Here is a 25043-nt window from a genome sequence, read left to right as displayed (position 1 = left end):
TGGTTTGCTGAAATCTTTAGATCCTCCTCAGGCAAGGGGGATCCTGACTTTGGAAATTTTCACAGTTTGCTTATGTAATTACATATGTACATGTGGTTTGGTGCACCTGGTAGCGCTGACACTTCACAACTGCGCATGCGCACCACAACTCAAGAACTGAGGGAAGGAGTATAGTTACAAAGAATTGGTAAGTTTTAACTAGGGTTAAAATTGCATAAGAAAACAGAATATGAAGCAAAATAAGGATATCTCTTAAGATGAAAAAGATATGAAGTAATTCATATGTAAAAGTAGAAAAAGGTAGGCTTTAGGTCAGCTGTGTTGACTCTAAGGCTGATACTTGGCCACTCAAATGGGGCTTGAACCATATATAACAACACTCTCAAGGACCAGAGAATCAACGTCCAACCTGTTCCGGTGAGGAACTCCTACTGTGTCAGAAGGTAGGCAGTTGGTGGAGGGGAAATGGGAATGAGAGAATGAGCTGTGTGTGCCCTCTGGGGTGATTGGCTGTGAATGAGTGCAAAGGAGTCGTGTAGCGTTGAGGGGGGGGAATGATTTTCTGACGGCTGGAATTGCGCATTGGTGGTGTTTATGTTGAGAAGGGAGCCAGGGATACTGCCGGCAGAGGTATGATCAAATCAGAAACAGAAAGTGATCGACGTTTTCTGGGGTAATGAACTTAAAGAGCTGAGACTCCGGTGTGGTGATCCAGATCTGTTGCGCGCAACAAAACTGCCAAAAACTCAACTCACAGCCTAAAATACTTGCATATGATAGAATATTACTAGAGAAATAGATTCTACATACAAACTTAACCCTAGTAACTCACTTCAACTACCCAGCTAGCTCTTTTAGTATAGAAGTTAGTTACAATTATAGGTTTAGTACAGGCCATACCCAGGTGGAAATTCATATAAATCATAAAAGGCATGCATATAAAGAAGAGTATAGTTAGATTTACTAGTTAGGCAGGCCTCCACTATTAGCTACAGATCACCTCACGCAACCTGCGCGTTGGAGACTGCATCACTGCCAGCATATTTGGCTGGGATGAAGTCATCCCAGTTTAACTGGGATGCACTCAACCAATTTAGAATGGGTTGATCTCATCCAATGAAATATAAAACCAAGGGGGGTACCTTGGATTTATATTTCATCAGTTGAGATCAACCAAGTTTAAATTGGTTGAGTTCATCCCAGTTTAACTGGGATAACCTCAACCCAGCCAATCATGCTGGCAGTGCATTGACTAGGCCTCCACTCAACAACTCAACAGATTTGCGCGGACCTTAAATCAATGCATGCGGTCAGAAAGCCTCCACTTTGGCAGTGCAACCAACCTATGCGGCCTTTGCCTTAAAAAGTACAAATCACACATTGTCATGCGGAACATCAGTTTAAGTTATGCACCCCTTACAGAAGGCAGTGCAATCCACAGGGTCACCACCAGCAGAAATGCCTCGAGTGCAGCCCTCACCAGCAAAAATAACTCAGAAAAGAATATATAAGGAGGCCCTCCTCCTACCATTTTTCCAGCATCACCCAGGCACCCCAGCTCAGTGGTCACCAGTCATCATTTTGCCATCATCACGGAAGACACAGTCATCATACATTAACATAGAAATCTCATACCACACTCCATCATCATTTCCCTCTTCTGAAACCATTAAAAACCCAACAAAACATATTCTCACTTGATTATATTCTTTGCCCATCTTGCCATATAGAGGTTGTATACGCATCTTGTACTTGTTAAAACTGATCTAGGTCTGATAGAGACTACTACATACAAGTTTTCTCCGTCATAAAAGTCACGCCACAACAATAAATAAATTTGTTGTCAGAATTCTGTAGTATAATAGAGGGGAAGGTCTTTCAAACCACCTGTAACAGTAGTATTACTTAGCTGGAATATCATATTGTTATTTCCCCCTCAAAGAACTGCCAACCCATCCCAAAGGAGTTCTCACACCGGGAAAAAAGATGCCAAGACCAATAACTTTGAATTTTGATGGAGAACTGAAAAAAATATGGTTCAGAGTGGGTCCATGTCGCTCCAAAGTCTGAGTTCAAACTGAACTCTAACCCTGGAGCTTGTGACATCTAGCAGACAGCTCATCACAACCTAGTGGGCACACGCGCGCTACAACAAAGAAGACAGCAGAAACAAAACAAAGGAAAAGAAAACAAGACACAATCATAAAAGAAAACCAAACCTGTCCAATGCGCGCAGAGTGAAAAAGAAATAACATAACATGATTAGACAAGAAACTAGCATTAGAAAACAAAACAACCAACACAGAAACAAAGGGGTAGAAAGAAAAAGAAGAGGAAGAAGCCTGAAATGCCTTGAGGATGTGCGCCACGCTGTGCTGTTGAACCTGAGAAAGCCTTGAGGGCTGGGAACTTGAGGTCTTGATATCTTGAACCTTGACGTCCTCTGGCGCGCGCCACACGCAGTAAAACTTTGATCCCCACGTGTGTACCAGTTTGTCCACCACACCAGTCACCAAACAGGTTGGTCATGGTCATTGAGGGTACTCCCCCAACAACCAGCACACACTTGACATTGGGGAAAGATTTTACTCCCCTTGATGATTGCACTAGGACTGCCTGTCCTGGCCAATGGCTAGTCTATTGTCATTCATCAAGGGCAGTTCAAAGCGGGCCAAGGGCCAAGGGCCTGGGGGTTACCCAATTAAACCAAACATGGAAAGTGGTACTTGGGGGCAGTACCCGGGTACCGCACTGCTTTTTCCAAAAAAGACGGGCACCAGGCACTGCCTGGCGGGTGCAGGCGGCACCTGGCCGTGGGTGCCAGGTACTGGTCAACATTCTCTAGGCAGCTAGGTGCATAGATTTTGATGTCTTCCACATCTCCTTGTGCAAATCTGCTTGTGTCTCTGTTGCGCAAAGCTATAGTTATTTCACAAGCTATTGCACAAAATCTTGCTTGGTCAGGTGTCAGCCTTAGAGTCAACTCAGCTGACCTAAAGTCTGCCTTTTTCTACTTTTTACACATGAATTGCTTCATATCTTTTTCATCTTAAGAGATAACCTTGTTTTGACTTCATATTATGTTTCCTCATGCAATTTTAACCCTAGTTACAGCTTACCAATTATTTGTAACTCTACTCCTTCCCTGAGTTACTGAGTTGTAGCGCGCATGCACAGTTGTGACATGTCAGCGCTACCAGGCACGCCAAACCACATGTACATATGTAAATTACATAAGCAAACTGTGAAAAGTTTTGTAGTCAGGATCCCCCTTGCCTGAGGAGGATCTACAGACTCCAGCACACCAGAACCACACCCCAGATAACCCTAGGATCACCACCAAAGAGATTACCACGCTCCCAGTATACCTACCGTCACAGGCGCCTAGGATATTGACAGTAAGTAACCTCTTTCACTGAACCTTGTTTATCTCAGAGGTACAACTCTGTGTCTGCTTGATCTGCTCTTCTTTGCTGGCCTTTGCCATATCCTTGATCACAGGGCTGTCCCTGCTTAACATCATTCTTTTTCTGTGGTTTTTGTAAGAAACAAACCACATAGGTTTCCCTTCAAAGAACCTTGATTATCCAGAAGGAAGCTAAAAAATTGTGGCTGGATTAAACTTGTCTAATACAGAAGCCCTCCATGTTTCTTTGGTGAGAGGAGGCTGTTGCACTCTCTAGCACAGCTTGGCAGCACTCTTCTAGAGAGGTAGCATTGCCAGTGGACGTGCATTCCCACCAGAATAACTTTAAATATCTGCTTAATCTTGAATCTGCTCAGTCTCTCTCTCTCTCTCTCTCTCTCTCTCTCTCTCTCTCTCTCTTATATTTGTATTTTCTTGATCCAAGGAAATCCAAGTATTCCCCCCTTTTCTCTTGTGTCCTGCTGTCACTTTAGAGACTCAGGCTCACATCAGGTGCACAATAGATTATTTTTCTTTAATCTTTTTTAAATGAGGAATAACTTTTTATGTTGGTTCCTCTTTTTTATGAATTTTTTTATTTCTCTATTGTTTTTTATAGTTTGTCTAGTTATCTCCTACTGCATAGCTGGCTGAAATCCATGCATCAGACATATTTTGTTGGAATCTGGATTGTTGATGTTTCATACTTGAGATTTTTAGTGGATGATGAGCTGAATCAGAATGATGTTGACCTAGAAATGTATTTTTGATATTGTGCTGAGTAGGAATAAGTGAAGACATTATTAAATAATTCCTTGACCAATGTTGGGACAATATGCGAGCTTGGGTCTTGGAAAACTCCACTCCTACAAGTGGCCATCCAAAACTCCAAATAAGTCCAGAGGAGTGGATGAATAGCAACAATTCCATAAGCAGGCAACTGTCTCCTGAGATTTTCAATGGTATCTTTGATGAAATGTGGATTGTTGTTCATGTTCTGGTGATGTAAGGCCATTGTCAAGAAGTTGAAGGATCTTTGGGCCCAGTCAAGTTCAGTGGCCATAGGGGTAACCTTTGAGTTGACATGCCCTCTTGGAACAATGGAGCATATCATCTCAACATGAAATAGATAGAGGGGGAAGATGAGCCCAGCGCGATTGAGACCAAGAAAGTAGGGTTGAAGGAGATTTGTTTCGAAGTTGATCCCAGTTTCATCGAACCAATGTTGATACCAATGTTTACAGTGTGGCACAAATTCATATAGTTTTTTTGCTAATCTGCGCCTTCTAGGGTCTCCATCTTCGTTGCCAGCGGGTGATTTGGTAAGTTCGATATATTTGTGATATGTCGCCATGAATTTGCCTTCGGGGATGACGAGTAGGTGCGGGAACTTCTCGAGGTTTTTCCGGATTGCATGTATTTCCCACTGTTGCAAGGGTGTCAATGGATGATTAGGTGCAAAGCAATTTGAATGAAACTCTAGTCTTCCCTGTGGAAGTGTCATTGGAGAGAGTTGAACAACAAAGTCCGCTTGGGAAGGAAGTGGGACGTGCAATTTGCCTCGGCCTTTGTGCCGCTGTTGCTTACTCTTGTAGCTCCCACGACTAGTCTGAGGTCTGAGGCTTTCCACCAGAGATTGAACCGGGAGGTGCGATTTGCCTTGGCCTTTGCGCCGCTGTTGCTTAATCTTGTAGGTCCCACGACTAGTCTGTGGTTTGAGGCTTTCCACCACAGGCTGGACTCTTTGATAGGGTCCAGAGGTTGTGTCGGACGGAGGCGGGAAGGTATACCCCGAGACGGCGGGCGCGTGTGAGGGATCAGCGCCTGTCATTGAATGACTTTGACGATTCAACACATGCGGCACACCATAATCTGTCGGTGGAGCACCTGCCGCCGCGAGGCCATCGGTGCCTGGTATTCCGTCTTGGAGAAGCTGTAGAAGGCAAGCGGCGTCGTGTGGATTCCAGAACCCGGGTCCATATTGTTCGTCGGAGCCAAATGACATGTGCAGCCCATGACTAGGATGTGCTTGAGCAGCACTCTGGACAAGATAATTGTCGGGTAGGGGGTAGTTGTGGCTAGCTGATGACCCGGCTGGGAGGCCGGTAGGCTGTACATGATCGGCTAAGAGTGGTTGATGGTGATCCGCTTGGTCAGCCGCTGCGGCCGCCGGTGAACCAGCTTGAGGGAACATATCGTTGAGCCCGGGCAAGCGATCTTCCCAATGAAAATATTCCGACAATGCTTCCGAGCTTGAAAGCTCGCCGATGAGGACTATCAGCATGAGTAGACTGATTAACCGAATGTCTCTGCCGGAGTTATTCAGAGACATTGTCGATTCGCTTGACTAGCCTCTTCGAACTTGTTCGGCCTGGGTGTGTTCCGCAAACCCAATCGGAGACTCAATGAGTGGTCGTCGTGTAGCTGTGCCCGTGACACACAGACACCGGCTTCAAGTCCCGACCCTCGCCCTTCAAACGGACTTATGCCTTGCTCATTTCAGGCCGTCCGCCCTTCCGTCGGGCTTGGGGCGCTTCTTATCTCCACCCTCGCCCTCGCACCGGGCTTGGGTATACACAACAACAGCATCACGACGGACGCCTCCGACCTTCAAGACGACGAGGGTGCCTTCTTGTTACGTTTCCTTCACTCCGGACTCTTTGCATGTTTGGGCTCCAGGCCCGTTTCCGTTTCTGTACCAGCTTGTTCCCTTCACTGCCGCGCGGTTACTCTTTGTTCTTCTTGTTACGCGTCGAGCCTGAGGGTGTGCCCCAAAAGCGGGGTGCATGGGCCTTGGGTGCACCCCGAACCCCGTGGTGCATGATGTTTTCTTTTCAAGGGGACTTGGTGTTGATGTTTTTTGGGGAGTTCTGTGTTTTTTGTTTGCCATTCCGACGGCCATTATGTAACAACTAGCTTATCACTCGTTATTATTTAAAATTATGTTAACTGATGTTTAGATAATTACGGGAAATGATGTCATTTGATTAATGAATCATGTGCTTAATAGTTGTGAGTTCTTTACTACAAAGTAATACTCAGTTGTTTTAGAAATATTGTCTCGAGATTGTTTGTTACATTCTCGGTTCTCTCTTTGTCTTTGTTCCTCTTCCCTCTCTTCTTTATCTCGACATTCTTGTTCTTTACATTTTATCAACAATAGAAGAAACTCTTTTATCCCTTTGTGTTAAAAGGTTATTCTCATTAGAGTTTCTACAAGAATAATCCTTTCCTCCTCTCGCTTATGCTAGGCTACCTTGCCATTTGAGATAAGCCGAGTAGGGGGGTTCACATTAGTCTGATTTTGAAATCAGTCTAAAAACCTTGCTAAAAATTGATGTCTGCTCATGCAGGTCTATGCAAGGATATTCTAGAAAATAAATAGAGTTCTCAGCAAGACCTCCCCTGTAAAGGCCTTGCTGAAGGGGATGCTTATGCAGTATTTTTTTTAAGTTTATGCAGGAAGCGTGCATGAGATTTGAAACCATCTGTGACCAGCAGCCAAAATCAGGCTAATGTGAACCCCCCTAGTAGGTTGGCCTTCACAATTATATCGAGATCTTCATACTCAGATTCCTCAACATCTCTATAGCGTTTGCGGAATCTTGTTCTACACAGCGGTTCCACATCGCCGCCAATCCGGCCAAAGTTCGGCCGTCAATTTGACGGTTCCCCCCCAGCCAGTGTTGACCGTTTGCATGCCGGCCTCCCGTCAACCGTCAAGCGGACCGCCGAACTTGGCGGCACCCCCGCCAATGCCCAAGCGGACAACCCGCTGGCAAAAGTAAGGGCACATCGAACCGTCCGGCAACACGCCGTCCAACCCGAGCCCCCCTACAAAAGCGGTCAGGGCCGCTTGCCCACCGTTCGACCACCATTCAACCACACACCACCGGCAATTTGCCGGCCGAACTCTCAGGACAGCTCACGGGCACTTTCAGTTTTGTTTTAACGGCCACCAGGGCTCTTTTTTTGTATTTTATTGCATTTTAAAATGTTTTTTTTGTATATCGTTGTTTTTTTTTATATCTTTTTTCATTTTTTTGAATCTTTTCTTTTTCGGAATACATGCTAGGGAGGGAAGGAGAGATAGTGAAAAGAGCGAGAAATTGCGGAATACTGAATTCTAAGGGATTGAGGATTGAGAGGCTGGTAAAAAGAAAACAGCCGCACTACTGCTCAAGGGTAAGGTCCACTTCCATTCAGAGAAGCGCCCAAGCTGTCTCTGGGCCCTCCGCTGAAGACCGAACGGGGGGACGCGCGGTCGGGAGAGACCAGGAGGCGGTTATCGAGGTTGGCAAGGTTGTCTCGGGGGGGCTGAGAAGGGGGCGGAGGGGGGGCGAAGGAGTCGGTCTTGGCGGCGACGGCGAGCGAGCAGACTCTGAAGCAATGGGAGCGGTCGAGGTCGAGCGAGTACGATTTGGTGGGCGGGGGACGGGCGCGGAGGAGGGTTGGTGGGAGGGGCTTTTGGCCGAAGGAGTAAGCCGCAAAGGCTTCGCCGTGGCCTCCCTCCTCCTCTGCTTCCTCCGCCTGGTGCTGGTGCTGTTGATGGTTGGGATGGGGGCGTGGGGAGTGGGGTTCAATGCGTTTCGGCGACAGGACGCTGGCAGAGACGGAGGTGGAGGTGGACGAAGAGGACGGATAATGGTGGGAGACCGAGCGCGCGCTCTTTAGGTGGCCGAGAAGCCCGCTTTCGCCTGGGCAGATACTGTTGGCTTGGTGGGGTCCGAGGACGGAGTGGGTCTTGGGCATCAGCTTGCGCTGCTCGAAGCTCATCAACTCGGCCAAAAACCTGATATCTAGGTTGCGTCCATCTCATCAGTCCTCTCCTTTTTTTCCCTCTTCTGGGTACAGGAAAACACTCACTCGGACAGATCCCCGCCCGCCGTTCAGACACATGCGCATACGCTTTCTTCAGGCTCCACCGGTACCAATGGATCAGATATGCGAGGACAATAGTCACCGAGCGCGATTTGCCGGCCTTACAATGCACATAAGAAAAAAATCAGGAACTTCTGTTTATGTGTAATCAAGAGCAAGAAACGTGGACAAAACTGAGGACTTGATTAGCCTGGTCGATGCCCTTACGGAAGGAGCCGATGGAGCCGAGCGAGGTGCGGAGCTCGATGGGGGATGTGATGTGGAGGTGGGCGTGCTGTGGATGGGGTGTGGGCCGGGCAAGGAGGAGGCAGGCGCAGAGGGACATGTCTGAGGATGTGGTTTGGTGAGGGTGGGGGAGATGGAGGGTGGCGGTGATCCAATGAGCGGACTTAGGAAAAATGAGGCGGGTGGATGGATGAGGGCCGAGGGTGACGTGTCCCTCTGATGGGCGGACTTTGTCTTGGCCCCCTCTGCCCTTTTTTTGGGGTTAGCCTGGAGCTTGCCACTGTTCCCACCGGGTCAAGCACGTTCGTCGGCAAACCGGCCCCAGGCAAGTTATGTTAAACTTGCCTGGAGTCAAGTGCCGGCGGTTCGGCTGTTAATTTGGCTGGCAGTTTGACGGCTGACGGGAGGCCGTTAGGTGAGCGGTCAATCTGACTGTCACTTGGCTCTGACGGCAGTTTTGACGGCCGAAACCCTAATCCGTGCAACTGCCGTGTACTCAAAACTAAAGGAAGAAATCTTTTTTGCAGATTCAATAACAAACCTTCAAGCTTTGTTCTTCAAGGTTCAATCATCCTCAATACTCAATTTTTTTCGAGCGACTATTTGTTAGATTCTTTGGTGGTATCATGTCTGATAATTCCTCCCCCCTTGAGCAATCTTCCCATCAAATGCCTTTTCCTAACGCTACTACTACTGCTTCAACCCCGTTTATCCAATTTTCTCCAACACCAAATGTTCTTCCCCCTCAAGATAACGCTGCCACTTTGATTGATAACGCTATTCCTCCACCGTATAATACTCTTCCTTCTCCCGGACCAGAACCACCTAACTTTGTTCCTTGTCCCATCCCAGGGGTTATCGATCTTAATCATTGTCCCAATCCTAATCCTCATTTCACCACTCCTATCATTCCCATAGTCCCTCCCACTCCTAATGTTTCTGATTTGTTATCCGGTTTGCGAGTTAATGACGGTTTAGATCAGGACAATACAATCCTCTCTCATGCTCAATCCATTGCCAATCTTCAAATCGAATCTTGTCGAATGGAGGACAATCTTTGCCGGGCTGAAAATTCAATTTGCGAACTGAATGAATTACAAGTTTTTGTGACGGATGTGACTCATTTGAGAGGCAGTTTACAGCGTGAATTTCAAGAGGTTTGAGGGATTGTCGATGCAGTGAATGTGGCAACCAATGTTTGTTTGGCTCGATTGGAGGAGCCAGCAGTTGTTCTGGCTTGTCAGGCAGTTCAGAATATCCCCAAACCCCCTTTCTTCTCTCATATTTATTTTTCTGGTGACGTTACGGAGACTCATTGTTTTGCTTCTCTTGTTTGAGACACTTTTGCTCAACTTCCAAATCATTTTGCCAGCAATCAACAACGCATTCTTTGGATAGCTTTGTATTTCAGGGCAGCATTGGGTCGTATTGGTGATTCGTGCGCATCATATTCTTGGTGGCGTAGTTTGTTGGCTAGTAATGCTCACACTCAAGGGTTGGATACAAGGAGGGCCTCAGTGTTAACAGAGTATGTCATCGACGAATTATTGACGTCGGACGGTTTTCTTTCTGCTCTCAAAAACATCTTTTCTAATCATACTGAAGAAGAAGATGCTAGGCGACAGTTGTTGGCTCTTCAACAAGGTTCCCGTCCCATTGGAGATTTCAACATTCATTTTAGGACCTTGTTGTATGGTGTGGAGCTTTTGGATGCATCTCAGATGGAGGTTTACAATGCAGCTATCAACCCAAGAATCTTGGATCTGGCGGCGATCAGGGGAGGCTGGAATGATTTGACTACTTTAGAGGCAAAAATGCAAATGGCAGTGAAAATTTTGGTGGATGTTCCACAAGTGGCTTTAATTAGTCAGCGCCGTCCTAACCCGCCTGTCGCTCCCAGAATTTAATCAAGGCCAGTGGTTCCACCCCCTTCTGTCAAGCCATCTCAACCGGTTCCTATGGATTTGGACGCTATGGAGGCTTCCAACGGTTTTTCTTTTGTCAATTTTCGAAATGAATGTCGCAAGCGTCATCTTTGCATTTTTTGTGGCGAATCTTATGATAACAAGCATGAAGCTATCCATGGTTGTCCTCTTCCGGATAATCAACGACTACGTCGACCAGATATTCTTCGTTTATGGAAAGAAATGGGCGGCGCTCTTTGTGAGGATTCACGAGAAGACTGTTTGGACTCCCCTTGCGAGTTTCGTTGTGAATCCACTGTTGGTAAAGGGAAGAAGAGACAGTCCATTTCGGAGATATCTCAACCTGGAGCGGCAAAGAGGTTGCATCAAGATTCTTCCCCAGTAGTTTCTGGATTTCAAAACGGCTCTAGGGCTTTGGTGGTGGCTTCCGGTTCTGTTTCTCACGCTCCCGGTGGTTCTGGTCCGGCGGGCAATGGGTCTTCTGCCAATCATCAAGCGGTTCCTTCCAGAATGGAAGCCTTGGATTCCGTGTTGGTTGAGCCTTGGTTGATTAGCAAAATCTTGTTTCATCAACAGATGATGGAAGCTGAATATGATGAGGAAGAAGAGGATTGTAAGTTTAAGAATCTTGTTAAGAAGCCTGATGTCGCGAGTAACAGACCATTTTTTGACGGAAAATTGTTAGTAAGAAGATCGGAGCTAATTGATGTTTCCGTTTTGGTTGATTCGGGGGCTTTGACTTCTTTCATTGATGAATCATTTGTTTTACAGAATAAATTGAAGAAGAATCAATTAGATTGTGGCCTTCGAGTGCGTTCGTTTGATGGATTGGCTCCGGTATCCGGAGATGTGTTTTATTTTATAGATGGTTTCATTGTGATCCCCACTGTGGGGGGCAAATTTCTTCATTCTTCTGTTTGTTTATACATTACTAAGTTGTCATCAGCAGCTATTATTTTAGGGAGTACTTGGTTAAGCGCGACCAATACTTTCATTGGTGGAGCTTTGAATGACATTGTGATTCATGGTTGTGAGATTTTGATTCCTGTTAAAGCTTTCCCAACGGGTTCCACTTTGTTGAAAGAATTTGCAGATGTTTTTGTCACTGAAAGCTTGTTGTCTCTTCCTCCTCATCGAGCGGGATTTGATTGTGAAGTGATTTTAAAGGAAAATTCAACTCCTCCTTTTGGCAAAATGTACAATCTAAGTAAGGTGGAAAGAGATCAATTGCGCGCTTATGTTGATGAAAATTTAAAAAAAGGTTTCATTAGGATTTCTTCTTCTGCGGCGGGGTTGCCTATCTTTTATGTGAAGAGGGAGGGTAAAGCGGATAGGCCTTGCGTGGATTATTGTTTGTTAAATGGTATGACTGTAAGGGATTCTTATCCATTGCCCGTTGTCTCTCAGTTGTTAAATAACTTACAGGGTTGCAAGTTTTTGTCAAAAATTGACTTGAAAGCAGCTTTTAATTTATTGCGTGTAGCGGAGGGTCACGAGTGAAAAACAGCATTTCGCACTCCATGGGGACTTTATGAATATTTGGTAATGCCTTTTGGTCTAGCAAATGCACCGGCAACGTTTCAACGGTTTATTCATGAACACGTTTTGCAAGAATATTTGGATGTATGTTGTTTTGTTTACATTGATGATATCCTAATCTTTTCTCAAACTGAAGAGCAACACTTTGATGATTTGCGCAAATTATTGTCAAAGTTGAGAAAATACTCATTAAAAGCTTCATTATCTAAGTGCAAGTTTTTTTGCTCACAAGTGACGTTTTTGGGTTTTGAAATTACAGCAGAAGGTTTGAAAATGTATAGAAAGAAATTGGATACTATTAGGGATTGGTTATATCCAACTAATTTAAAAGTTTTTCGGAGATTTCTAGGTTTCACCAATTTTTACAGGAAGTTCATACCAAATTTTTCTCAAGTTGCAGGGCCGCTCACCACTTTGACACAAGTAAAAATAGGGGAGAGTGTTGGTTTTAAGACAACGGACTTGGTAAGGGCTTTTGAACGCTTGAAGTCTTTATTTATTGATGAACCGTTGTTGCGACATTTTGATTTTGATAAGATACGCATAGTGCATTTTGACGCGTCAGGTTTTGCCATCTCCGCGGTTTTAAGTCAACAAGATTTGGAGGGAAATATATTTCTGGTCAGTTATTTTTCTAGGAAATTGACCAATAGGGAAAGATCTTGGCTTATTTTTGATATAGAATTGCTGGCAATTGTTGCGGCGTTTGAAGATTGGAGGGCATGGTTGATGGGTACGTCAGAACCTGTGCAGGTTTTTTCTGATCACTCAAATCTTTTACATTTTAAAACTGCGAAGTATCTTTCTCCAAAGCAAGCTTTTTGGGCGGGATTCTTAGATGCTTTTAATATGTTGACTAGAGGCCTAGGCGGCTCCGCCGCTGCAGGGTACCAATCCATCCTCCTGTTCTACCAAACAGCTACCCAAGCCACCTCACTAGCATTCCAATAGATGGGTCACCACTCACTGTTATGCCTCCCCCCCACTTGCCTGCCCCAGAAAAATATCAACAGCAAGTCTTCCTGCAGCAGGGCAAGCAGGAACTGGGTGTGTCACAACCCAGGAGACTTTAATGCAATGATGTAAATCATGGTTCTTGATATTTTCAAACTTGGCCCTACAGCAATAGAGGAAACAAGAAAACATGCAACTTCTCAAATTTGGCATGTTTGACCTCCCTTGCTATTCAAGCCTTCTTAATCTCAATCATCTCATGTAATAGGAGTCACTTCAAAACACTCCTCATGTACATGGTATTTAGTTTTTACAAAGTAGCAAAATAACAAATTAGCCCACCAACTCGGCCTTTGACTCCTTGCTCTCCTCCAACTCTGTCAATATCATGGCAGCTATTGCACTCTTCAATCAACCCTGTTGTCACTCTTGGTGGGAAAAAGCTCATACTGTGTGGCTGAATATTGGTACAACCAATTATTTCTCATCCAAAGTATGCTTGTTCATCTTGATTGCTTTATTCTTGCTTGATCTCAAGACATGCTCCCCATTTGGTCAGTTTCCATGCACAAAACAATAATAATTAAACTTGTATTTTTTTCAACTTACAAAAAAAACTGATCTTGTGGTTTTGACTCAAGTGTTTACTATAATTCTATTTGTTTTGTTTTTTTGATTTTTTTAATAGGGAACTTGGTTTGGATTTGTTCTGGAAGACCATGATTGGACGACCATGGAATCCAATTTCCCTTTTTCTATCAGTTGTCATTTGTCTGCAGATCACCCTTGAACAATCAGGCCAGACAATACCGCTTGTGCTTCTTCAGGCGTTGACTCAGCTGTCATTCACGGTCTTTGGGGCTACGGGATTTTCCAGTCTGATTGGCTTGTCTCTGGAACAAACAGCCAAGTCCTTCTATAGTCAGGAAGGCAAGCGCCCATGACGTTGAGTCAAACATCTTGAGCGTTGGCGGACCAATGGGATACTTGAACAACATCAAGAACCGACTTGAGTCGGAGGTTGAGCTATTAAACAGGGTCTTGTAACTTTTAGTAGAATTCAAACACCTGAGTGAATTTAGATTTCAGATAATTAACAATCCGCGAAAACAAGACTCTGACTCTGACAACTCGCAACACACCTGCGTTGTACGCAGTGTTGATTTTTGTTTTATTGATTTGGAATTTGGATTTTGAAGGACGCGCGCAAGAGGGATTGATTAGTCTCTTCTTCACGGTTGAATTGATATAAACGCGTTTTTCATTTTCATGTTTGAGAGAAGAAAGTTATGAGATAAAAATATAAGCGAACCTGAGTGAATTTAGATTTTAGATAATTAACGATCCGCAACAACAAGACTCTGACTCTGACAACTCGCAACACACCTAGATGAAGAAGAAGGAAAGAAAAGGACAGGTAAACGATAATGAGATATAAGAAATTAGATATTGATTTTGATGTGATAAGAACGGTAGGTAAGATGCATACCTGCGTTGTACGCAGTGTTGATTTTTGTTTTATTGATTTGGAATTTGGATTGTGAAGGACGCGCGCAAGAGGGATTGATCTATGGGGATAATGGGAGGAAGGGAAAAGGGTAGAAAAGAAAGGAAAGGTTTTGATGGATAAGATTTGTTTCAGTTGAGTTTGGTTTCTTGGATGAGAAGTCAGAGGCGGGTGAAAATGGAAGGTGCTTACTAGTCTCTTCTTCACAGTTGAATTGATATAAACGCGTGAAGAAAAGACTATTAAGGTGTGCGGATACTTTCGGGTCTTGTACTTGAGCAATTAGGTTTACAACCGGTACTTTGTCTGATGAGAGTGAGAATTGAATGAGTTGCTGCGTAGTCAGAATGCGGAGCCGGGTTATGCATAATCTAACAGGTCTACTCCCGACCGAACCCTGAAAGGCCAACTCCTCAAGAGAATCCTTCAGCTGGTTGATTCAAACTTGATCCTTGTTCATCTCGACAGCTTACTCACCCATGGGCCTGTCAGGCTCCTGGAAAGCTTCCCCGATCAGGCCGCGGCTGCTTTGCTGAGTGGGTCTACAAGCTGCTGACCAGACTTGGCGAGCGACCATTGCAACATCTCTAGACAAGTTTCCGCAGTGGATCAAGCTGACAGGGGTGAAGCTGGTTGAAAAAGCCAGCGGGGGCAAGGCGGAGGCAAAATGAGACGCGGGGATGGTTGAACGACTGATTGATTTTAAGACCAAGCTGGACCGGATCGCCGTTGACTGTTTCGCGGAAGATTGGGAGATGTTCTATGCAATTAGGGAGGCATTCAAGAAGTTGATCAACAAACGTTGCAATAAACCCGCCGAACTTCTGGCCAAGTTTCTCAACCTTCAGATGTGAGCAGCTAGTCGGCCAATGAATGAGGCGGAAATCGATACCTGCCTCAACCATGTCCTTGTCCTCTTTCGTTACTCTCAGGCTGAGGATATGTTTGAAGAGCTCTATGAACACGACCTTGCTAAGCGGTTGTTGTAATCCAGGTCTAGCTCAATTGATCTGGAACGGAACGTGGTGATGAAGCTGAAAAAAGGCATGTGGCAACCACAGCTTAATGCTATTTTGATTGATTTCCTGGAAACTAATTGTCTTTGGTTTGGACACAAGAATGTGGGCCAGGTTTTATGGCAAAGTTAGAAGTATTGTTCCAAGATTTGGAGACGTCGAGTGATTTGAACAAGGCAGAAGCAACACGGAAAGAAGGCGGCCATGGCGAGGGGGTAGAGCTGACAGTGACAGTATTGATGTCAGGGAGCTGGCCGATGAGCCAGTCAAACAAGCCAAAAGTCCTACTGCCCACCCGTTTACAGTCCCACCTGACCTGATTCAAGAGGTTTTGTGCGTCTAAACATCTTGGTAGACGCTTATATTGGGCCAGGTCGTCCTTGCTGCCATGGACAAGGAGGACAAGTTGAGTGGGGGCCGTAGGGAGGTGGACAGGGGGACTCGCAAGGCACGAAGGGTCTGGAGGAGGGCGGGGGTTGGTAATTTTGTTGTTGTTGTTGGATGGACTTGGTCTGCACGGTTGCAGAGGATGACGAGAAGAAGTGGCACCGGAAGCGGGGTCCGCGCGTGGCGGTGGCGAACTGATTGATCATATAGGAAAATCAAATATGTATCAGTATGTGCATGGAGACAGCGAGTGATACTGGACCAGCCAAGTTTGAGAGCCCTCACAACTTGGCCTGCAAGGGACAGTCACAACAATGGTAAAAGGAACGTCCATGTTGTTGAGAGCGGGTCAGTAAAGTGATGCTAGCCCTGGAAACTTGCACGAAGCAGGGCATTGGCAACGTGCAGTCAGGGGTGTGCAGTCGAGTGCTGGTGGCATAACCCAGCGTGGTTATTTAAAGGAGAGCCTGTTGCACTGGTTCCCCCCAGGGGATCCGGTTTTGTCCTACCCCCTCCCTGGGAGCCCCTTAACTGCTTGGTTAGGCCCTCCCTGGACACCTTTAACAACCGGCCCACTTTTGCTTGTTGCTGCGGCACAGCTGGAGGGTCATCCATAGGGCCTTTGGGCCTTTGGGGAGTTTCAACTTGTGCCTTTGTTTAACTGTTGTGTGCACTATTTTTTTGTTGTAAATTTGTAAAAAAAACACCCCAAAACTTAGATCCAGAGGTCTAGGTTTTTGTGGATTTAAGAAAGCATCTTTAACAACCGGCCCACTTTTGCTTGTTGCTGCGGCACAGCTGGAGGGTCATCCATAGGGCCTTTGGGCCTTTGGGGATTTTCAACTTGTGCCTTTGTTTAACTGTTGTGTGCACTATTTTTTTGTTGTACATTTGTAAAAAAAACACCCCAAAACTTAGATCCAGACGTCTAGGTTTTTGTGGATTTAAGAAAGTGGGATATAGATATCTTATTGTATCAAAGGAGATAATAAGAAATGTCAAGGATCTAAGAAGTGAAGACTGAGAAATATTCAGAAGGGGAGATGTTTAGTTTGATGAGTATCTTAAAGGTTTTTGGGAAAGAGGAAACCAGAAAAGAAATGCATTGATGATCATTTCTAACCAAGTTGGAAGCCAAATGAGGTGGTCCAATGTTGGCAGGTTGAGCAAAACTTGTTGATTGAGGAAGTTAGATTCCAGTTGGTAGAGGTTTAGATCAGAAAGATGAACAGTTGAGTGAAATGAAGATGAGTTGATTGAGCAAGGAAAATAAGGGGAGGAATTGTTGTGTGAGGGTTCTTTGAGTGGTGAATGTATTGGCTAGAGTAGCAAGAGTATTGGTTTGGCTAGCAGGATGAAAGGAATATATGAGGCCAGATAAAGTGAGAGGATGAAGGAATAATATTTCCAACTGCAGCTTCCTTTTATAAGAGATATGAGATTGTCTATATTAGCAAGTGGTCTGTTTCATTTGAACATGCCCAGCCCAAATTTTGATATTGGAAACAATATTTATCAATACAAGGTTGGTTTTGCTCAGGCAACCACCTGGTCTGGTTGGTGTCCCACCAAGGGCTGTTAGTTGTGGGGTTACTCCTGGTTGAGCTTGTTGACCAGTCCAATTTATTTATTGACTAAAATAGTCCAAGTCCTGGGCAATAGAATGTGTTGGTTTATGCTGGGGCTTCTCATGGACACCTTGGCCACCAAGTTTTCTGGTGGCCATGCTGATGATATCTACATACATCAGTTCAAGGGTCTGCATTGAATGGGCTGGGGCAGCTCTATGATCAGTCATTGCCCAGGGAAGATTTGGGTTGGACTGGGCAGAGAAGACAAAGAACTACCACTCAGGGAATCAGAATGCTCTGGCAAGGCAGTCAGTCCGTGAACCAATGTTGATTGGGGAATGGGTTGGTTCGCTGATTGTCTTCTCAGGCGCTGCGTTCTTGTCTAACGGGCCTGTCTACATGTGTACTAGTTGATCATCTCAGGTATGGTTGTTTGACCTCTTGTCGGACATGGTTGCCCAAGGAGGAAGACCAAGAACTACTCAGCAAATCTGAATGCTCAGGCGGCACAGTCAGTCGCTGAAGTGGTTTCAATTGGGGGACAGATTGGTACACACACATTGCATCATCTTGGGGTCTTTGGATAGCATCCGCAAGCTGCATGGAATTGGCTCCCCATTGGTTCTCCTCTTCGTCATCATTGCGGCCGTCCATTTAACTTTGGGGGCATCCATTGTCCCTTGCAATGAGTCGGGAACACAGGGGAGGGGAAGAGTGTTCTTCTCCTCATCTTTTCATCATCACTGAGCTTCAGGACAAGGTTGGACAGCGAACAGTTATTCTCATGGGCGTCAATTTTTGAACGGCGGACGGGTCCAATGACAAAGGTCGCAAATATCTTTTTCTGCAGAACCCCTGCATACTTCCTCATCCCCACCCCAAGCCACTGCCATGAACGTTTTCCTCAATATATTCTTGTCTCACATATTACATCGTCAACCTACTGCACCACTCCTTTCAACGTTTGCACTTGAAAAAAACAATCAAGGCGAGCGCCCCAAAGATATGTCGGCAAAGTCATGCAAGCAGGCCTGGCCGTCCCTCCTCCCAAGAGAGTGGCAGGATGGGGGACGGATGAACAGACATAAATAGGCCAATTGGTTGTTTGCGTTTTTTGACGGTGTTGGCGTGAGTGAATGACTTGGGGAAGCGCAACTTCGCTGCAGTGCCACAGTAGCGCAGCCATAGAGGTAATGCTGTTGTTGTCAGCAGGGTCTATGTACATATTTATTTTTATGGGACCGGTGGCCGATCCAAGGTCTGGTCCGACTCAGTTTGGAGTGTGCGCGGTCCTGATCAGCGGGCCTGGCCCGGAGTTCATGGGCTTGTTCTGGGCGGAAGGGTTGGGGGGCATGCCCTTCAAACCCGAGAGGGTTGTGGATGTGGTTCTGACTGCAGTACATATCTATGTACGGCAGCCTGTACTTCACATATGTATCTGACACAGGTGTCAGAATTGGTTTTTTGTTTTTGTTTTGGGTGGCACAACCAATGTTGGCCCAGGTCCACCGTACCCCTCAATGACCGGACAGAGGGGACTGCAGCCCAATCACCAGTCTGTCAGTCGAGAGGGCTGTCCAGTCCTTGAGGGGACTGCAGCTCAATTACCGGTTGGTCCGGTCATTGAGGGGACACAGCCCTCTCAATGACCAGTCTGTCCGGTCATCAAGACTGCAGCCCTCTTGGTGACCGGTCTGTGCGGTCATCAAGGGGACTGCAGCCCTCTCGGTGACCGGTGTGGTGCTCCATTCCAAACCATAAGTAGTATTTTATTGCTTTTCTTTACATATATTCATCATTACATTGCCCATCTCCCCATAACCCTTCACAAATACCTCATTATTATTGCATATTCAGATTCTAAGCCAAATTTCACCTATAGTCACTCATACATAGTACCCCCTTATCTTCAATGGTTCAATAGTTATAAAGGATATAAGACTTACAGAAAACCTACAGTCTTCATTAGTTACAATACTCATTTCATTAGTAACTTAGCTGAATCATTACATCACATTCTTTTCACAGATATATTCTCACATACTAAACCCTTTACATACATTGCTCATTATTTACTATGCCTATTGTACACATTACATCATTGGATCTGTGCTTATCCCTTTCAGTAGTGCTCATCATTACAAGTAGTTACTATGTTCAAATCACCTTCTCCATTTGTACAAGCTTTTATTCCCATAGCCAGAACCTTTCCCTAGTTGTATAACCTTCATTCCCATAGCCAGAACTCCTCATTGTCTGTGCTCATCCTTCCTTCATATAAGAACTGTCCTTCCTCCCTCACTTGTACCTTATGCAGAATTTATAGAGAATTTTAGATACAGAAATTATAGTGCCCATTCTCATCAACCCATTGCCATTGAATCATTGCCAATTGCTTTCCCCCTTCAACCATTGCTCCAACACTCTCACCCTCAGTAGTCAGTAGTCAGCTCATAGTACTAGCTCCTAAGATCAAGTAGAAATCAGCCACACCTTTTCTTTCTTTTTCTTAGTTTTACTCTCATCCCCTCAGCATTAGTCAGGAAGGCAGCCTCATCAGCACCCTTGCATAGCTTACATTAGTACTAGTGTTGCTATCCATTTCCCTTCCAAGCTCTATTCTCCCCATTGAGTAGTTCCACACCGGTCTGTGTGGTCATCAAGGGGACTGCAGCACTCTTGGTGACCGGTCTGTCCGGTCATCAAGGGGACTGCAGCCTTCTTGATGACTGGTCTGTCCGGTCACCGAGGGGACAAAGCCCTCTTGATGACCGGTCTTTCCGGTGACAGTCATTGAGAGGGACTGCAGGTACCCGCGGGTACCTGCCTTTTGCACCCGGGTACTCGTCAACGGGTGCCGGGTGCAGGTGCGGGTGTCCAGAATCCTGGAAATTTGAGGCAGGTACCGGTAACCGGGTGCAAAGTGACATCTCTACTGAGAGGGCAAGAACAAAGGGGCCAAGCACTACAAGAAAATGTTGTGCAACTGCCATCAGTCAACATGGGCAACTTGAAGGCAGCAGTTTGTGTTTAGCTGAACCTTTGTCATAGGCAATTTAACACAGCTTGAATTTACAGTCACTGTGCAGAGAAACATTTCTATGTACTATGGTGGAGTTTAAATGACCATTATCCTGGAGCATCTTGCATTTTAACTGACAGCAGTTGCACAGCTTTTTCTTTTAGTGAAGGGAGCCTGAGGAGGGCTGGGAGCTGCTAGCATTGTAGAAATAAATTGTCCTGGTAAGAAATGACTGAGTCCGCCTTTCTTCAAGAATGTGTACCAAGCTGAGTGATTACCAATGACATCCTCTCTTTACTGCTACAGTTGGCTAATCTTCAGAACTTCACAGTGTGTCTGATCTTTAGCCTGATGGTCCACATGTAGTAAGCTCCCTAATTTGTAAGCACAAGCCTGCAATAGCAAGTAAGAATAAGGTCAACACATCAAAACTCTCTTCATACTTCAACTACCGTCTGCAAGTGTACTTCAACTACTGTCTGCAAGTGTAATTACAATAAGATGAGTAGTAAGTAAGATGATACCAAAGAGAAAGATATAAAAAATGTCCACCCCCTTCCACTTCTGGTTCTCTATGCTTGTCAAGTGCTGTTTGCATCCAAATCTGCACTACAGCACAATCCCACACAAGTCCACCATCTCCACATCCCAGTTTCACTGGGATGAAGCCATCACCAGTGTGAGCCTGTGTCTCTAAAGTGACAACAGGACACAAGAAAAAGTGGGCACTTCTAGTTTGGATTTCTGGGATAAGAAATACAAACAGAATTAGAGAGAAAAAGAGACATGATCTGGAGGTGGTCTATCAACTCAACAAACTGAGGATCCTCTGAGTCAACTTGAAAAAACTGGAAAATTTGTAAGGAAAGTTGTGCCAGAACAAAGAGAGCAACAACCTCCACTCACACCAAGGAAAAGTTGGTGGGACACAGAATTAGTAGAACTAATCTGCTCTGATTTTTAGACTATGTCTAGGTGGAAAAGGGTAACCCATGATCTTTTGATGTTATGGGAGAGAGAAAGAAAGGTGAAATCAAGAGACACAGATTTTCACTCTGAGATAATCAAGGTTCATTGAAAGAGTTTACTTACTGTCAATATCCTAAGCACCTGTGATGGTAGGTATACTGGGAGTGTAGGATCCTCTGATGGTTGATCCTGGGCTATCTGGGGGTGTGTTTCTGGTTGTCTGAATTCTGTGTATCCTCCAGCTGCAAGGGGGATCCTGAATTCAAAAAATTTCAAGGTTGGCTGAAATAATCATGTAAACCCCCACCCCTTTTGGGGTTTCACAAGTACTGTCACCCACTTACATCAGCCCCAACTTGCCACAATTACTTAGACTTGACTCCTCCCCCTCCTTCCTATAGGGATGCAATACGGGTCCCCGGCACCTGTTGGAATTCAGCAACTGGATTCATTTCTCAAAATATAAAAAAATCATGTGAGTTGTACGATTTGTGCATACTCTTGAGGATAGAATGCTGAAATAAGTTCTTTTGTGCATAGGCTTGGCAAGCTCTTATTCAGAGCAGCCAAAGAGAAAGCGCTCAGCTTTTGAATCAAGAGATGATACAATTGACATTGTCAGCCTTAGAGATACAACAAGTATCCAAAAGACTGCAATAACTTAATAAATAATAATAATTATTAAATTATTATTGCAGATTCAGATTCCTCATCATAAATTAAGGGGGGTCACCCACTCAAAGTACCCCCTTATTCCTATTCCTTCATGTACTAATTGTATAAATAAGAATTGGCCACAGAAAGCGCCCAAAATTAGTATTACATACATAAACTTAGTAAACAAACAGTGTACATAAAATTAAACTGTTATACATTAATGAGTAATATTACTCGTGTAAAAATACCCCGTGAAAGTATTATGTAGACTTCTACAGAAGCTCTTTCACATGACAATTGGTTATAAATATGTCATGTGACAGAGTCAGGGAAATTAGTCTATTTTAATACAATTAAAATACCCACAGCCAAGCCCTTTTCACGGCTACAACCCAGGATACTCCCATAGGGAGAAAAGGACTCAGTGTTTACGCCCACTGAAGTCCCCTCTATAAATAGAGGTCTATTTGGCCCTCAGGAAAAGATCCCCCAGACCATTCACCGCCCATAAACTGTAAGTTGCCGTGAATATTCTCCTCTGCTACAGAAGTAGCCACTTTTCCTTATAAACCATCCCCAGCACGTAAAATCCACTGGATTAAACCCTTTAAATCATCAAAAATCCCTTATTAGCATATTTAAAGCTTTATCCTTATAAGTAGTTGCCGTAAGACCACCGCCTCTGTCAAGCAGCCAATCAGTTTAAGCGCTTACCACCTACTTTTCCGCCAAATTAATTCCCTATAATTAATAATTACATATTATTAATTACATAATTAATCCCTCCTCTGTTACAGAGTGTAAAAACCCTTGTAAGTGGCCATATTTGCCACGTAACAAGCTTGGTAATTTAAATTACCAGTGTTTATATCAGCACAGTTATAGTGCTAGGGCCCATAAACCCTTATTTTAACGGGTTTTTTGCCCTAAGCTTCATAAACAGAGCTGTCATTTGGGGGCCTCATCGTGTTTTTTTACCCAGAGTACCTGTCAAGGATAAAACTGACTTTTTGCTGAGTTTTTTCCTTATTTTTAGCAATTATCCCCATAATTTTGCCGTCAGAACTCCCGTTTTTACATAAAAAACTAATTAAATCCACTAAACAAGTACGAATTTTTCCTTGTTTTTTGACTTATTGCGCAATAGAGATAAAACCAGTAAAATACACATAAAAAGTACATAAACTAAACTATCAAAAAACATATTTCTGCCGTTTTATCCCTATATTTCGACTTTAGTGTCTGCTCCCGTGCCAGCCGCTAAACTCGTCGACAACTACCCGGATACTACCAAATCGGCCGATCCGAAAACCGCGGCCGAGAAGAAACAAGCCAAGCGCACCGAGTCCCTCCCGCCCGGCTTCTTCCTTAGCCCATACCAAGAGAAGAAACGACCGCACCTGGCTACGCTACCAGCAAGGATCATAGAACGACAGTTTGACCCGAAGGCCGCGGCACTCAAGCTCCTAGAAGGTTAGTAAAACCACAAAATACCAATAAACGACCAAAAAAACAAGACTTCTAACTATCCTTGACCATGGTTGGAACCAGATCAGGAAAGGACCACGCAGCGAAACCTCCCCCCACCAAAAGAGGTCGAGGAAGGGGAAGCCAAGGAGGAAGAGCTCGAGGTAGTCACCGAGGAACCCCCTCGAGGTCAGTAGACACACCATCCAAACAAACACAAGCCGACGAATCTATACTGACATCGCTCGGCCCTAGTCCTGAACAAAGCGCAGGAGGACGCGATAGCGATCTTCAAAGCAACAAAGGCCGCTTATCTGAACGCGAAGAATTACGACGAAATGGACCTACTCAAGTCGTACCTCGAGCAGGTGATCTCATTGTTTCGAGTGGTTCAGAAGTTCCTCCCGTGGAAGGAAATCTTGACGAAGCACTCGGACGGCTGGAACCCGTACACGGAGCGCAAACATATCAAGGTCCTCAAGAAGAACAAGCAACCGGCAAAGGAAAGCAAAGAGCGCGATCCAAAGAAACCATACAAGATTCCGAAAATCAGAAGCATCGGGATCAAAGCCGAAACCTTACGAACGGAAGCCGAAGAAAGGCGAGAACAAATGGAAGGAAACCTTCCGCATGGCCCGAGTCCTCATGGAAGTCAAGGACGCGATCGAGGAATAGGTAAAGAACTCCCTAATACTCATATAGCGGTAGCCTCCAAATCGGAGAACAGTAAACCCGATAGTATGCGCAATCAATCTCATAATATTTCCATTATCAACCCCGTCGCTTCATCCTCTACATTGTTTTCTACTAAAGATCGAAATGTTTCAACTGCTAAAGAACCAGTCCCAATTTCTACTAAAGAACCTTGTACCGATTCTTATCCACATGTTCGTGAGAAATATAGTACCGATGTTAGTAATCAAGAATCTCATACTATATCCCAAGAAATGAACAATGCTCCTAAACAAAAAACAAAAAGTGTGCGCCAAGAAGTCCAACGCTTAAATAAGCAAGGACAAACTAGTACAAAAGAGAGTAAAGAAATCAACAAAAAAGATAAGACAGAAAATCTAGAAGAGCTTATTGATCCTAATGAACCTCTAGCACGAGTGGAAGATTTCTTTAATCAAATTTTGATTAAAAATATTGAGCACATTGATAGTAAAATCAATTCAATCCACCAGAATGTACATGATAGCGCTTTTAAAATGAAAAACTTAGCAGAAAATGCAGTAGAAAGCGCTAAAGATATTAAAAATATTGTACCAGAGGTCAAGAAAACTACAGGAATCATACAACAAATTAGCAATATTAAATTGGGACTTGTAGATCCAAGTTTATTAAATTCACCAAAACACAGCAAAAAAGATCTAAGTTTTGGTGTGCAGCCAAATGATGGCCACTGTTGAATAGATTATCCCCGAACACAGTATGTGCCATGGATAGACTCTCCAGCTTGTGACAGTGCAACAAGCAAAAAAGAGTCGGCATTTTGTTGTCTCAAGCAGGGGCCTAAT

At 44.7% G+C, this 25043-nt stretch overlaps 3 protein-coding genes across 3 annotated transcripts; 1 reads left to right on the top strand and 2 right to left on the bottom strand.

Moving 5' to 3' along the window:
- Positions 1–4142: 4142 nt before the first annotated feature.
- PtA15_12A279 (uncharacterized protein) lies at positions 4143–5738 on the bottom strand (the record flags this gene model as incomplete). Its single annotated transcript, XM_053161871.1, has 1 exon — positions 4143–5738. One exon carries the CDS (start codon positions 5736–5738, stop codon positions 4143–4145), a length of 1596 nt encoding a protein of 531 aa, XP_053025846.1.
- Positions 5739–7585: 1847 nt separating this feature from the next.
- Positions 7586–8182, bottom strand: PtA15_12A278 (uncharacterized protein; the record flags this gene model as incomplete). The annotated part of the gene is made up of 1 exon (XM_053161870.1): positions 7586–8182. The coding sequence occupies one exon, from the start codon at positions 8180–8182 to the stop codon at positions 7586–7588; it is 597 nt and encodes a 198-aa protein (XP_053025845.1).
- Positions 8183–15117: 6935 nt separating this feature from the next.
- On the top strand, positions 15118–15773 carry PtA15_12A277 (uncharacterized protein; the record flags this gene model as incomplete). The annotated part of the gene is made up of 3 exons (XM_053161869.1): positions 15118–15287; positions 15370–15431; positions 15556–15773. 3 exons carry the CDS (start codon positions 15118–15120, stop codon positions 15771–15773), a joined length of 450 nt encoding a protein of 149 aa, XP_053025844.1.
- Positions 15774–25043: the final 9270 nt, after the last annotated feature.

This window comes from Puccinia triticina, chromosome 12A (genome assembly GCF_026914185.1).
Source record: "Puccinia triticina chromosome 12A, complete sequence".
Lineage (NCBI taxonomy): Eukaryota > Fungi > Basidiomycota > Pucciniomycetes > Pucciniales > Pucciniaceae > Puccinia > Puccinia triticina.
This window is presented reverse-complemented; position numbering and strand designations above follow the sequence as displayed.